This window comes from Salmo salar, chromosome ssa11, assembly GCF_905237065.1.
Source record: "Salmo salar chromosome ssa11, Ssal_v3.1, whole genome shotgun sequence".
NCBI lineage: Eukaryota > Metazoa > Chordata > Actinopteri > Salmoniformes > Salmonidae > Salmo > Salmo salar.
This window is the reverse complement of record NC_059452.1, coordinates 39,387,453-39,402,301: the sequence shown is the minus strand read 5'-3', so window position 1 is coordinate 39,402,301 and position 14,849 is coordinate 39,387,453. Positions and strand designations below refer to the sequence as shown.

General features: G+C 40.0%; 1 protein-coding gene and 1 non-coding gene across 2 annotated transcripts; both read left to right on the top strand.

Moving 5' to 3' along the window:
- The first annotated feature begins 217 nt into the window (after positions 1–217).
- Positions 218–7,563, top strand: LOC100194682 (40S ribosomal protein S17). Its single transcript, XM_014176246.2, has 5 exons — positions 218–313; positions 1,126–1,277; positions 3,036–3,141; positions 3,665–3,730; positions 7,443–7,563. The coding sequence occupies exons 1-5, from the start codon at positions 311–313 to the stop codon at positions 7,518–7,520; spliced, it is 405 nt and encodes a 134-aa protein (XP_014031721.1). The 5' UTR covers positions 218–310; the 3' UTR covers positions 7,521–7,563.
- Positions 3,446–3,573, top strand: LOC123725297 (small nucleolar RNA SNORA71). Its single transcript, XR_006757795.1, has one exon. It is a non-coding gene; the product is annotated as a small nucleolar RNA SNORA71 (small nucleolar RNA).
- Positions 7,564–14,849: the final 7,286 nt, after the last annotated feature.

The window sequence follows — 14,849 nt, the reverse complement described above, 5'->3', positions numbered from 1 at the left end:
CTAACCCGGACGCCACCCTATGGGACTGACGATAACGGCCGGTTGTGATACAGCCCGGGATCAAAACAGGGTCTTGTAACACCTCTAGCACTGAGATGCCGTGCCTTAGACCACTGCGCCACTCGGGAGCCTATTGTACAACGAAGTGGACTGGATCAGTACATTTGTTTTTAGTGTGTCAAAGGTAGACAACCAGTAGGGGCAGTGTTGCAAAGCTACAAAAACAAATGTCTGCAGCATTTTCTTCCTGCTTCGCAGATTAACTTCCGGTCACATCTTCCCCAGTTCTTTTCCGCCAGCCCAAGCCAACATGGTGGGTATTTAACAAAATTGAATACATCACAATCTGTTTCAATCTTTGTCTCTTATCAGTTCCAGAAACGTCTACAAGCATATCAAATATTAATTAAAATACGACACATTTTCACAGATATTTATTTGTGATTTGTTGCATTTTATTTACCAGTTTATTGTGTCGTTTCCCTAGCTATGTTGTGAATGTAGGCAAGCTAGCTTGCCGGTAGCTAGCACAAGATCTTTCAATCTAGTCACTGGTCTATCGAGCGGACCATTATATCAACTAGCTGGCTAGTTGTGTTTACGGGTCGTGTTGTACGTAGGTCATCTGTTCCTCGCGTCTGGTAAGAATGAGTTAGCTGGATATAGCTAAGGTTGTTTGGCTAGAAATGTTATTAGCTAACTAGCTGCTTAGCTAGCTATCTTGCCATACAGACCAGTGTAGTTAACTACAGTTATTTTATGTCAATAGTCTTGTGGTGGTCTGCTAGCCAGCCAGGAATTAATGTTGGTTGATGTCAAATTCAGTTACTCGTCACTCAAGGAGTTCTAGCTATCTGCTGTCAAGAAGAAACAGTTGGCGCTATGCATCTAGCTAACTAGCTATGCATATTCTGTTGAATACTGTTCCTGTAGTTGTGCTTTACGGGGTAGTTTGCATTAAGCTACCAGTTGTCAGAGGTTGAAACAATTCCAAGTGAACATGTATAATTGCAGTGATGTTGTGTAGTAGTTACAGATATGTGAGAGAATGTTGGCAATTTAGAGGTATTGTCTCAAGAAACTGGTGTGATTCTGCCGTTAACAAGCTGATGGTCTTCCTAACAGGGACGAGTCAGGACCAAGACGGTAAAAAAGGCCGCCAGGGTCATCATTGAGAAGTACTACACCCGGTTGGGCAGTGACTTCCACGTCAACAAGAGGGTGTGTGAGGAGATAGCCATCATCCCCAGCAAGAAGCTGCGCAACAAGATCTCTGGGTGAGTGAATGCTCCAATACAAGCTTGGGTCACTTTCAGGCCTCAGACCACCCAATAACCACCCAATACCTCTGTCACATGATCGTGCTGTGCTTGCTCAGATATTTTCTTAACACATTGTAGTTTCCAGCACGGTTCCAGCGTCTGTGGCGTATCCATAACCAGGCCAGTGCAGTACGGCTAGTCTCAGTACTTTTGGAAGGGTGCAAGTCTGACCAAATGAGGCCTTACTATTTTGTCGCTTCAAGGAGCTTGTGTTGCTGAACCACGGCAGGCTTCTTAGCTCCACGTCCAACATTCCTGTCTGTTAAATCAGGGGCTTTTTTTGCTTTGTCTTACAGACAGAATAATGTAAAGAAAGGGTAAGTTGCTATTCTTGGTTCAGTTGGTTGGAGCTGGAGCGTGACGCTGGCAATGTCAAGGTTGTGGATTCAGTTCCTGCATGGATATCTTAAACATAATATACTTCTTGTGAACTGCTTTGAAGAACTCTTTGTAATAGATGTGCACAAACATACAGGAACACAACACATCGGATGTTCAGTGGTTTAAGATGTTATAAGTATAGCCCTATTATTTAAAGGACTAGTATTGGCTCAATAGTTGAACACTTGTGCTCAGTTCATTCTCAATGACAGTTGACCTCTAGTCTCCATGTCAAAGTCAGAGATATTTGACCTTACTGTAGACAAGTGGTGTTTCAATATTGGGCTTGTTGCACATTTAATAATTGTCTGATCCCAATGTAGGTTATTTGCTTCCTGAGCCATCATGCAGAAATTGGCTTTTTTCTTGTTGCAAATATACAAGTAGGTAAAAGCCTTTCTGATTGAAGTCTTATTCTGATTATCTTAGTGTTTGTGGCATTGTTTTGTTTGTTCTCTCAAATTGACCCAGCCTGCTTCTGGGGTGAGAGGTTGTCATCTGCTTGAGAACTGTCCCTGTGCTGTAGGTGTAGACCTAGTGGTTGTTGACCATAGTCAGTGATCTTTGCCACTTACCAATAAAAGGGATTGGAAAGAGACGCTCAAATTGTAGTGTGTGTTGGTGCCCACTTGGGCAACCCAATTCTGATCTTTTTGCCACTAATTGGTCTTTTTCACATCAGATCATTTTCAAAGCTGATTGATACAATGTCAGTAAACCACTGCAAGTCCTCCCTGTCTAATCAAACATCATGAAACATGTTCAGGTTGTTTTACGGACTCGGTCTTAGTTATGTCACTCGTCAAACTATGATTAAGGGATTATTAGAGTCAGATGTATTGTTTTCAAGTCCAGGAGGTAAGCTGTGTTGTCGTCTTAGGTCTCTTTATGTAGTGTTGTGTTGTTTCTCTTGTCGTGATGTGTGTTTTGTCCTATATTATTATTACATTTATTTTTATCCTAGCCCCCATCCCTGCAGCCCCCATCCCTTTTTTGTCTTTTGGTAGACCGTCATTGTAAATAAAAATTTGTTCTTAACTGACTTTATTGTTAAATAAAGGTCAAATAAAAAGATTCCCTAAATCCATGCGCTAGTTTACTGACCTCCGTCTACTCTATACTGTTCTAAGTACCCATCTGTGTACAGTACACCCTCAAGTGCTTATCTCTGTCATTGTTGGACATAACAGGCTGTAAAATCACCAGGAAATCAGCTCAGTGATTTTTTTATTTAGGATATCTTTTCCCAAGTATTCCTAAGCATAAAGAGTCATATATGAGCCCAACTCTCACTGTATCGTCTGTATTCTCCCATGCGTGTCCCCTCCCTAGGTATGTGACCCATCTGATGAAGCGTATCCAGAGGGGCCCCGTCAGAGGCATCTCCATCAAGCTGCAGGAGGAGGAGAGGGAGAGGAGGGACAACTATGTCCCAGAGGTCAGTGGGGTTCCTCGGTGGCCGTGCATTTAGAGAGTTGGGACATTGAGGTTCCTGCGTTACGATGCATTTACATGACACTACAACATTCTATGGTTTCCACGTTAGCCTCCGATTTAATAATATTACATGAGGGATGTTTAAACAATACTATCTAACTGAATGTCTACAATTAAGAACAGTTGGCCCAACTCTCTGAATATATGGCTCAGGTTTACCTTGCAGTTTGGTCCTTCATCTTGCTTCAGATAACTTGACTGATAAGTGATTGTGATGATATCTATAAGGTTGTAATTTGGTGCCTACCTGTATCGAAAGTGGCTGTGGCATGGTTGTTGCCAGGTCATTGATAATGCAGGAAGATGGAACTGACAGATTTTCCCTGTGTTTGTTGGGCCGTCTATCCCTCTCAAACCCTGTATCTTTCAGACACTCATGCTCGGGTCTATCTTGAGAACACTGGCTCCTGATAGGTTTCTATGAGATCCACTGTAAAGCTGATGGTCTTTGTTTGTGCCTGTAGGTGTCTGCTCTTGACCAGGAGATCATCGAGGTGGATCCCGACACCAAGGAGATGCTGAAGCTGTTGGTATGTTCAAAACCTCACTTCTTAGATCTCACTGCCTACCTACAGTCTTAGTCTAAACGTGATGTTTTCTTGTTACGACGTGCTTGTGGATTGAGTACTCTGACCTCATCCAGCAACCATGTAGCCTATCTCACACTGGACATAACTTAACAGAGCAGAATGTAAACTCACACACTGGACATAACTTAACAGAGCAGAATGTAAACACACACACTGGGCATAACTTAACAGAGCAGAACGTAAACACACACACTGGGCATAACTTAACAGATCAGAATGTAAACACACACTGGGCATAACTTAACCTCTTGGGGCTAGGTGGGACGCTAGCGTGCCACCCGTGGTGCACTCCATCAACAGCAGGTGCATTTCAAGAGCGGCAAATTTGAATCCAAATAAATGTCAAAATTCAACTATGTTACACCATTTGAAAGATAAACATCTCCTTAATCTAACCACGTTTTACGATTTCAAAAAGGTTTTACGGCGAAAGCATAAATTTAGAGTATGTTAGGACAGTACATTTACAAGAGTTGTGTGTAATGTTTTGTCAAGTCAAAGACAGGGTCACCAAAACCATAAAACCAGCTAAAATGATGCACTAACCTTTTACAATCTCCATCAGATGACACTCCTAGGACATTATGTTAGACAATGCATGCATTTTTAGTTCTATCAAGTTCATATTTATATCCAAAAACAGCGTTTTACTATGGCATTGATGTTGAGGAAATCGTTTCCCTCCAATAACCGGCAGTCAAGTCAGCGTAACAAATTAAATAATTAAAATTAGAAAACATTGGTAAAATATTATATTGTCATTTAAAGAATTATAGATTTACATCTCTTGAACGCAATCAACTTGCCAGATTTAAAAATAACCTTACTGGGAAATCACACTTTGCAATAATCTGAGCACTGCGCCCAGAAAAATACGCGTTGCGATACAGACTAGACGTCATGTTGGGGAGATCTAAAATCGAAAATACTATGTAAATAATCCATTACCTTTGATTCTCTTCATCAGATGTCACTTCCAGGTATCACAGGTCCATAACGAATGTAGTTTTGAAAGCTATTTATGTCCAAAAATCTCCGTCTCGTTAGCACATGATGTAAGCCAGCCGGACTTTCGTCATGAACGAGGGGAAAAAATATATTTCCGTTCGTTCAAACATGTCAAACGTTGTATAGCATAAATCATTAGGGCCTTTTTTAACCAGAACATGAATAATATTCAAGGTGGACGAATGCATACTCTTTTATAACGTATTGGAACGAGGGTACCCAACATGAACTCGCGGCGCAAGGTGTCTAATGGGCCATCATCGTTCCATGGCTCTTGTTCGGTCAGATCTCCCTCCAGAAGACTCAAAACACTTTGTAAAGGCTGGTGACATCTAGTGGAAGCAATAGGAAGTGCCAAAATATTCCTAAACCCCTGTGTTTTTCAATGGGATAGGTTTAAAGTCAATACAACACATCAGGTATCCACTTCCTGTCAGAAAATGTCTCAGGGTTTTGCCTGCCAAATGAGTTCTGTTATACTCACAGACACCATTCAAACAGTTTTGGAAACTTTAGAGTGTTTTCTATCCATATATAATAAGTATATGCATATTCTAGTTACTGGGTAGGATTAGTAACCAGATTAAATCGGGTACATTTTTTTTATCCAGACGTGCAAATGCTGCCCCCTAGACCCAACAGGTTAAAACCTCTTACATCTAGATGTTCCGCTAGCGGAACACCTGCTCCAATATCCAATGATAGGGCGTGGCGCGAATTACAAACTCCTCAAAAATCCAATTTTTCAAACATTTTACACCATTTTAAAGACAAGACTCTCCTTTATCTAACCACATTGTCCGATTTCAAAAAGGCTTTACAACGAAAGCAAAACATTAGATTATGTCAGGAGAGTACCCAGCCAGAAATAATCACACACCCATTTTTCAAGCTAGCATATAATGTCACAAAAACCAAAACCACAGCTAAATGTAGCACTAACCTTTGATGATCTTCATCAGATGACACTCCAAGGACGTTTTGTTCAATCAAGTTCATATTTATATCAAAAAACTGCTTTTTACATTAGCATGTGACGTTCAGAACTAGCATACCCACCGAAACTTCCGGTGAATTTACTAAAATTATTCACGATAAACGTTCACAAAAAACAATTATTTTAAGAATTATAGATACAGAACTCCTTTATGCAATCGCTATGTCAGATTTTAAAATTGTTTTTCGGTGAAAGCACATTTTGCAATATTCTGAGTAGATTGCCCGGCCATCATGGCTAGCTATTTTGACACCCACAAAGTTTGGCTCTCACCAAACTCAGATTTACTATAAAAAAAATTGGATTACATTTGCTGTTCGTCGTCAGAATGCACTCCCAGGTTGTTTTGGTTCCAAATAATCCATAGTTATATCCAAATAGCAGCGTTTTGTTCTTGCATTCAAGACACTATCCGAAGGGTGACCCGCCGGCGCGTATCGTGACCAAAAAATTCAAAATATTCAATTACCGTACTTCGAAGCATGTCAAACGCTGTTTAAAATCAATTTTTATGCTATTTTTCTCGTAAAATAGCGATAATATTCCGACCGGGAGATGTTTTCTTTCAAAGACTGAAAATGTAAAATGGACTCTTCGCGCGCACCCGTGTCATTGTTCTCAGATCGACCACTATCCAAATGCGCTACTGTTTTTCATTCAGGGACTGCAGAGTCATCATTCCCCGTTTGGGAGCCTTAGAAAATGTCACGTTACAGCAGAGATCCTCTGTTTTCGATAAAGAGGCTATAGAAGGCCAAGAAATGGTCAGAGAGGGCACTTCCTGTATAGAATCTCAGGTTTTGGCCTGCCATATGAGTTCTGTTATACTCACAGACACCATTCAAACAGTTTTAGAAACTTTAGGGTGTTTTCTATCCAAATCAAACAATTATATGCATATTCTAGTTTCTGGGCAGGAGTAATAACCAGATTAAATCGGGTACGTTTTTTATCCGGCCGTGAAAATACTGCCCCTTATCCTAAACAGGTTAACAGAGCAGAATGTAAACACACACACTGGACATAACTTAACAGAGCAGAATGTAAACACACACACTGGGCATACCTTAACAGAGCAGAATGTAAACACACACACTGGGCATACCTTAACAGAGCAGAATGTAAACACACACACTGGGCATAACTTAACAGAGCAGAATGTAAACACACACACTGGACATAACTTAACAGAGCAGAATGTAAACACACACACTGGGCTGGTCATAATGATTAGTGCAGTATTGGAACGTTAATAAGTCGCTTCCGACCTAAAGACTACTTTGTCTGAATTTTTGGTTGTAGCTCTGTACTTTTCCTGCTGTGTTAACACCACTACAAGGGAGATTTCACAAGATCGTCTGTGGCCAATAGAAATGCATCTATCAGATTTAGATATGATCATTTTTCACACTAGTTTTGATGTAGTGAACTACTTTAGTTAATCAGTTTCTCTGATAGTGTCTTATAGTTTATCATATATTGCTCTGTATTACTGTAGCTCAACTTCTGCTGCCTAGTAATTGGTAGCTTTCCCGTCTTTGCTGGGCACAGTCAGTGTTACCTTCCTATGATGGACCTCAGAATGTAATGCTCATTAGAGCTAGGTGAGGAATTGTTTGACTAAATCTGAAATCTTTCCTCTTTTAGGACTTCGGCAACCTGTCGAACCTGCAGGTCACCCAGCCTACCGTTGGAATGAACTTCAAAACACCCAGGGGAGTCTAGATACATTTCATATCTCTGTCAATAAAGACAAGTGGAAAGGAAACACAGTAACGGTCTCTTTTGCAAGGTCACAATCACACAATATCTTAAACAAAGGCTGGGATTCAATCAGATCAAATGTTAACCAGCAGTAGCAGACCTCCCTTGTGGCTCAGTTGGTAGAGCATGGTGCTTGCCATGCCAGGATTGTGGGTTTGATTCCCACGCAGGACTAGTGTGAAAAAGGAAAACAAATCATTATGCACTCACTACTGTAAGTCGGTCAGAATAAGTGTCTGTTAAATGACTCAAATATAATACAAATAAAGTGGTTGGGAGGAAGAAGTGTTGGAGCCATCAAATCTTTGAGCAGCTGCTCTTACAATCGTCACGCTTCGCCCCACTCTCGTTAAGTTCAGAACGAGAAAGTGTAGGATATATAGAAATAATTACGCTCACTTTGAAAAATTAGGATTTATAGCATCCTAAATAATCGAGGTATAGATTATCGAGCTGCGTGGGATTTCTGTTAATTCGACTCCGTACAGGCCAATAGCAATGTTCGCTTTAGGTGTAATGCCAGGAGCCGCGTGTGGATTTGACAACCCTAAAGCACTTCCACTTCTGACACCGCCAAAACAACCGCTATGTGGATGTCAGCTAAAGCAGATCTGATTGAATAAACCCCTAGGGTCAGGATGCAATCCGATTGTGGGTAATAGATGTTGCAGCTTTTACAGGCAATTTCCAATTGAACTGACCTATGCAGCGTTTATTACCTGTGATCGGATTGAATCCCAGGCTAAAACAATCACACTACCTGCCTCCATCTCAATATTGTCTAAGGGTGTTTTCACACTGGGTCCCTTTCAGACAATTTGTTAACTCCGCCAGTTCCCTTCATTTTTTGTCCAGTGTGAACACGCCAAAGGAACTCAGACCTCTCAAAAGTGAACCGAACTGAGACCATCTCGAGTTCGGTTCGCTTGAATTCCTCAGTCCAGTTCCCTTTTTTAGGGCAATGTGAACACAAAGCTCCCCAGGTTGGCTTGTCATTATTCCCGCACCACCTACTAGACTACTGCAACACTGCTTCCCCTGCCATAACCCCTCACACACAGAATTGTTGGCCAAAATGGTTTGAATATTTGATCTATAGGCTGAGAGCTTCATAAACTGATTAGATTGTGGGGTTTGAATAGTGTGAGAAGACAACATATTTGGTGAGAATCAGAACATAGGTTACAAAATCAATTCTAGCTCTTAAAGGGGCAGTAGCCTAGATTAAATTGTACACCCAATTACAGCATTATTGAATCTGCAGTTATTCTATTTATTGTTGCCAATGTTAACAGTACCTTCTGATTACTACTGTTGCATCTGAACTAAATGCAATCTATTAGCTTGCAACATATAAGTAGGTTTATATATAGCTGTCCGATAACACGTTCTGATGGAATGACTTGTCCTGCACTTTGTAAAAACCACAAGTGCATTGAGTGAATGTTCCTTTCTAAACATAGCAATGTGAATGAAAAGAGGAATGACCTAAAAAAAAAAGTGAACTGGCAAAAGAGTTCAGTCCTCATTCAAATTCAAGGGCAGTGTGAATAGAGAACAGCTATTTTCCCCCAAAAAAATCCCCCTCAAGAGTTCACTTTAAAAGAACTGATCTCAGTCCTCTGAAGAGGACTATGTGAAAACACCCTCAGAGGATCCATCTCATTATCTAGAAGAGGATGTGCCTTCAGACTTAATCCACATTGTTACAGCCTGAATTTAAACAAGTGTTTCGCCTCGCCCATCTACACACTAACTAATAATGACAGTGAAAACATGTTTTTAGAAATGTTTTCACACCCCTTTACTATGACACTCCAAATTGAGCATCCAATTGCCTTTGATCATAGTTGAGATGTTTCTACAACTTGATTGGAGTCCACCTGTAGCCAATGCAATTGTTTTGACATGATTTATAAAGTAACACCTGTCAGTACAATATAAGGTCCCACAGTTGACAGCACATGTCAGAGCAGAAACTACCGTGAAGTCCAAGGAACTGTCCCTAGATCTGAGAGAATTGTGATGAGTCATATCGGGAAAGTTTCCAAGAGCAGTGTCCTCCATAATTGGAAAATTGAAAAAAATAGGACTACTCAGACTGCCTAGCCGTCCGACCAAACTGAGCAAGGAGGATCTTGGTCAGTGAGGTGACCAACAACCCAGTGACAACACTACAGAGTTCCTTGACTGAGATGGGAGAACAAGTCTACAGCACTTGACCAATCTGGGCTTGATAGGAGAGTGGCCAGACAAGTCACTCCTGAGAAAAAGGCACATGACCACACGCTTGGTTTGCAAAAAGGCACATGAAAGACTGGTCTGAGACAACCAATATAACACTTAGGCCTCAATGCAAAGCTCCAAAACCAGGCACAGCTCTTGTGTAGTCATGGATACCAAGTGATGCCAGGCTTCCCCAAAAATGTTTCTTTGCTCTCTGTTTCATCATTTTCCTTCAATTCACAAGAGGCTGAATATCTCACAGGAGAAAGCGTCAGAGTGAGAGAAGCAGTGCCACTGTCTCTACTTGTTGGCCAGCTATCTGATCCAAACGACTCTGACATTGTTGCCACCTATAACATTGAAGGCAAGGGAAGCCAGCGAGGATCTGGCCTCACTTGACAAAAAGATTATATATATATATATATATATATATATATTTTAAAGCCAATCAGCATGGAGCTAAACTGAGCGAGCTCAACTATGAATGGTCCTGGGGCATAAAAAAAAAGTGTAATGGAAAGCCAGATTGGATATGGCGTCACTCATCAAATCCCATTGAGAGCATACGTCACTGACAGAACTTGAATTTTTCTCGTTGTGTTGTTGAGATGACATTTCCATGTCTGAACTTTACTCTGCAATCCAGTCCCTGTCTACTAAACAAGACGCCACGCTCTCCAAAGTGTCCATCATAGAGCGCGCTACCGAAGAAACGTCAAAGATCGATAATTTGTCAGAAACTAAGTCAGCTACACACAATTGTGAGCGAGAACAAGGAAAAGTTGACGTTCCTAGATAATGAGTTGAATAAACTGCAATCCCAAAATAATGAGCTGTGTGAGAATGTAGCTGAACTTCATAAGGTACTCTCGTAGGTGGAATCTGAAAATCCAAGGTGTAAAAGAGGGAGAGGATATTAGGGAAGCAGTCATTAATATCCTGGGAAAGGTGGCTCCGGGCATCAAAGACAAGCTGAGACGTGATCGACGTGGTACATCGACTTTGGAAACGAAGATCTGATGGACCCCCTCGCAATATCATTTTGCGCTTAACTATGCGCCATTACAGGGACATCATTTGGAAAATGGGCAAGGGGAACATGTTTCTGGACGAGAAGAAGCACCGCATCAAAGCAGCTCTGATACGGCAGGATCAGACTGCCAGGGAGAAACTGTGGCCGCTTATACAGAAGGCTCGACAAGAGGGAAAGAAGGCTGGGTTCAAGGGCCCACACGCGTTTATCGAAGGAAGAATGATTACTGGGTAACACTGTTGACATTAACCAAACTGGAACTGTGAGTACTGCCAAGAGTAATGTACTGCCACGAGTAAATGTACAGTTCGAACTACAACTGATGAACACTTGCCAACAAAAAAAAGAAATAGATGTGTTATAGTGTTAACCACCGCTACCTCAGCTGAGCGTAGTTTTCCGTCGGAGTAACCCTCTCAAGGTTCACTGTTTTATTGTTCACGTTACTACTTCTGTTATCTAATTTGTGTTCTTTCTTTTTTAATGCAGGAGTTCGTTTTCAACTCACTCAATATCGTTAGTCTGAATGCTAGGAGTTTGAGAGATCTTACAAAAAGGAAAGCCTTATTGTTATATTGTAAACGCAGTAATGCAGATTTTGTCCTTCAGGAAACTCATTCGGGTGAAAGTGATTTGACATTTTGGAAATCACAATGGGGAGACAGCCTATTTCAGTCATGGATCAAACCATTCTGTTGGTCTTTTGACACTTATTCACAAGTTTAAAGGTGACATTCTAGAATCCACATCTTCACAAGATGGGAGATGGGTCATAGTAACTGTTAAACTTGACAATGCTATTTTCATCATTTGTAATGTATATGGACATAACCCACATGCACCAAATTAGACCCTTTTTACCCAATTTACCAGGAAAGTACAGGATTTAAGCAACAAATAATCAGAGGCTTTTCTAATTATTTCAGGGGATTTTAATGAAACACCTGATGCATCTGCTGATCGTTTTCCTCCTAGAACGAGTCAAAGCCTTCAAAATAGCATTATCATCACTACATTATGCAAGGATCTCTGTGTTGATGATGCCTGGCGTTATTTCAATCCGGATGCAAAGGGCTATACCCGGACCAACAAAACTATGTCAGGTAAATCTAGAATAGATTTATTCCTAATTTCCCCCATTTTGTTAGTTTGTTATAGATGTAGATAATCAGTTGGCTCCCCTTTCTGATCACCACTTGATTTTCCTGAATTCACAAGCTACTAGAAAATCAAAAGGTACTCGAGGATATTGGAAATTAAACACTTCTCAAAGATCCTACTCTCATTGGAAACAAGACTTGGGTCATGGAAGTAGATGGGAATTTTTCAAATATAAAGTCAGAGTTGTAGCCATTAAACGTGCCAGAGAGCTGATACACTTAAAGAACCTTAGAGAAAAAGAGATGAGCAAGCTTGACAGTTTTCTAAAGAAAGAATCTGTCTGAAGAAGAGTGTTCAAGTCTTTACAACTAGAATTACAACAGCTTTACACAGATCAAAGGGTGCCTTTGTAAGGTCAAGAGCAAAATGGATTGAAGAGGGGGAAAGAAACACTACTTTTTTGCACTTGAAAAGAGAAACAACAAAAGAAAATCTAGAACTGCACTCAAAATTAACAATGTTTTATGCAAAGATCCCATTACAATAACATCCTTTGTCAATTCCTTTTATGAAAACATTTACAGCTCTCAATTTCAGGAAGATGGTTGTAAAAGCTACATTCGGAATTATGTCCCTGTAATTGAGGATGATTTCCACTCAGTTTGCGATTCACCTGTGTCAATTGAAGAAATTAGAGGCTCTGAATTCAATGAAAAAAGGGAAATCACCTGGCCCCGATGGCCTATCAGTTTAATTCTATACACAGTTTGAGTTACTAGAAGACCCGATTTTTGATGTTTCAAGAATGCATCAAAAGTGGGGAAATGGTCTCCACTATGAAACGGCCTTATTTCATTGATTCCGAAGGCCGATAAAGACCCCTCTCTCATTGACAATTGGAGAACAATTACTTTATTAAATATTGATTACAAATTGATTGCTCTGGTTTATGCCAAACTATTAAAGGAATAGATACCATTATATGAGACTCAAACAGGATTTATGAAGGGTCGTCACAGAAGGTCTAACATTTGTTTAGTCTTAGACCCTATAGATTATTCAGATGCAATTGACTCAGATGCGGTTGTCTTATTGCTGACTTCTGTAAAGCCTTTGACACAATTGAACATGAATCTCTTTAGGTCACTCAACATTTTCACCAAATCCAAGAAGTTTATCAAAGCCATTCGCATGTTTTACAAAGATAAATAGTTGTGTGTTACTAAACCTTAATACTTTGAAAAGATTCAGTATCAACAGAAGTGTACGACAGGGTTGCCCAATTTCACCATTTTGGTTGTGGAACTTCTCTCTAGATATTCTGAATAATGTAAATGTATATGGCTTAACCATTTTTAACAAAGAAATCAGAATTTCCAACTGGCTGATGATACTATTCTTTTAAGAGACAAAGACCAGGTCGCCCTTAATGCTATAACTGCATTTTCTATTGCATCAGGATTAAAACTGAATGTTTCTAAATGTCAAATCTTATGTTTATTTGACTGATGATAAAGAAATACATCTGTCAAAATACACTGACAACATATGAATTTCTCTCCTAAAATTAAGAAAACCAAAAATACATTTAATTGGCTACAAAACAGATTTCTATACTTGGGAGAGTACTTCTGTCCAAGGCAGAAGGACTGTCTCGTTTTGTGTACCGCTCATCATTATTTGTTAATCCTGCTACTTGTAAAGAGATCAATAAGACCTTTGACGTCATCTGGAAAAATGAGTCTCAAACTAAGTCAGTCCTCTCTAATAAAAGAGCTGAAGGCGGTCTGGAAGTGTTGGACTTTGACATAACACTCAAGATCAACTGGTGGAAAAGATGTTTGATGAATACTGATTCAATATGGTATTTCATTCCAAGTAATGCGTTTAATAATTTGGGAGGTCTTCAATTTTTACTGAAATATAATTATATTCCCTAAAGATTACCCGCTATATTGGCAAGGTTTCACCAACAAGCTTCAATGGCCTGGATAATATGTTTCCTGCACAATTTCTCCCCACAAAGCTCTTTTGTGGAATAATTCAGGCATAACTTGAAGGAATAAGTCATTGTTCTACCCCAGCTGTCATGAATATTGACTTTGTTCTTGTTTGACAAGGGTAATATTTTCACATATGAACAATTTATAACATTTAAAGAGTTTCCAATACCTTTCAGAGAGTTTATTTCTGTGATCAAAGCCCTTCCCAGTGGTCTAACGACACGAATGAATACCAAAGCTAAGATGAGTTAAGATCAAAGTTTATCCAGAACTCAGATTGGAAGGAGAAATCTTGTTGCATTCATTCTTCCTTCACAAAACCAACATTTTTCTGGAACATGCTTATTCCTGACATTTAATGGAAAAAATGCATGGTTAAGGCCTTACAAATATTGTATACCAAACAGTTAAGTGCACTTTAAAATTTTACATAAGATATATCCATGTAATTCTATGATATCCAAATTTGTGGCTATTGATATCTGCATTCTGTGAAAACGGTGAGAATCTGTCTCATTTGTTCTTTGAATGTAAATTTGGGTCAGAATTCTGGAAAAACCTTGCAAAATGCTTATTTCCCATTATGAACACTGCCCATATTTTTTAAATTAAGGATATGTTACTATTGCAATGTTAAGACCATTGAAATGAGTGATTTTTTTATTTATTCTTGTGGCCAAATACTTTACACAAACAATTCTGCCACATCTCTGGCTGTAGAGGCATATATGCCATCACAAGGCACATGAACAGGTTCGAGCAAACACAATTATCACAACACAGATTATATGGCTTTTTTGGGGGGGGAGCCTTGGCTTCCTCAGTATTTTACCCACGCACCGCTACTGCACAGCTCACCCATCTAACACCATCCCTACCCTGAAGCATGGTGGTGGCAGCATCATGCTATGGGGATGCTTTTCTGCA

Excerpts from the sequence above, each read along its gene's own strand:
- LOC100194682 (XM_014176246.2), top strand. Across the intron at positions 3,142-3,664 it reads GGGACAACTATGTCCCAGAG|GTGTCTGCTCTTGACCAGGA; the intron begins GTCAGTGGGGTT and ends TTGTGCCTGTAG. Across the intron at positions 3,731-7,442 it reads AGGAGATGCTGAAGCTGTTG|GACTTCGGCAACCTGTCGAA; the intron begins GTATGTTCAAAA and ends TTCCTCTTTTAG.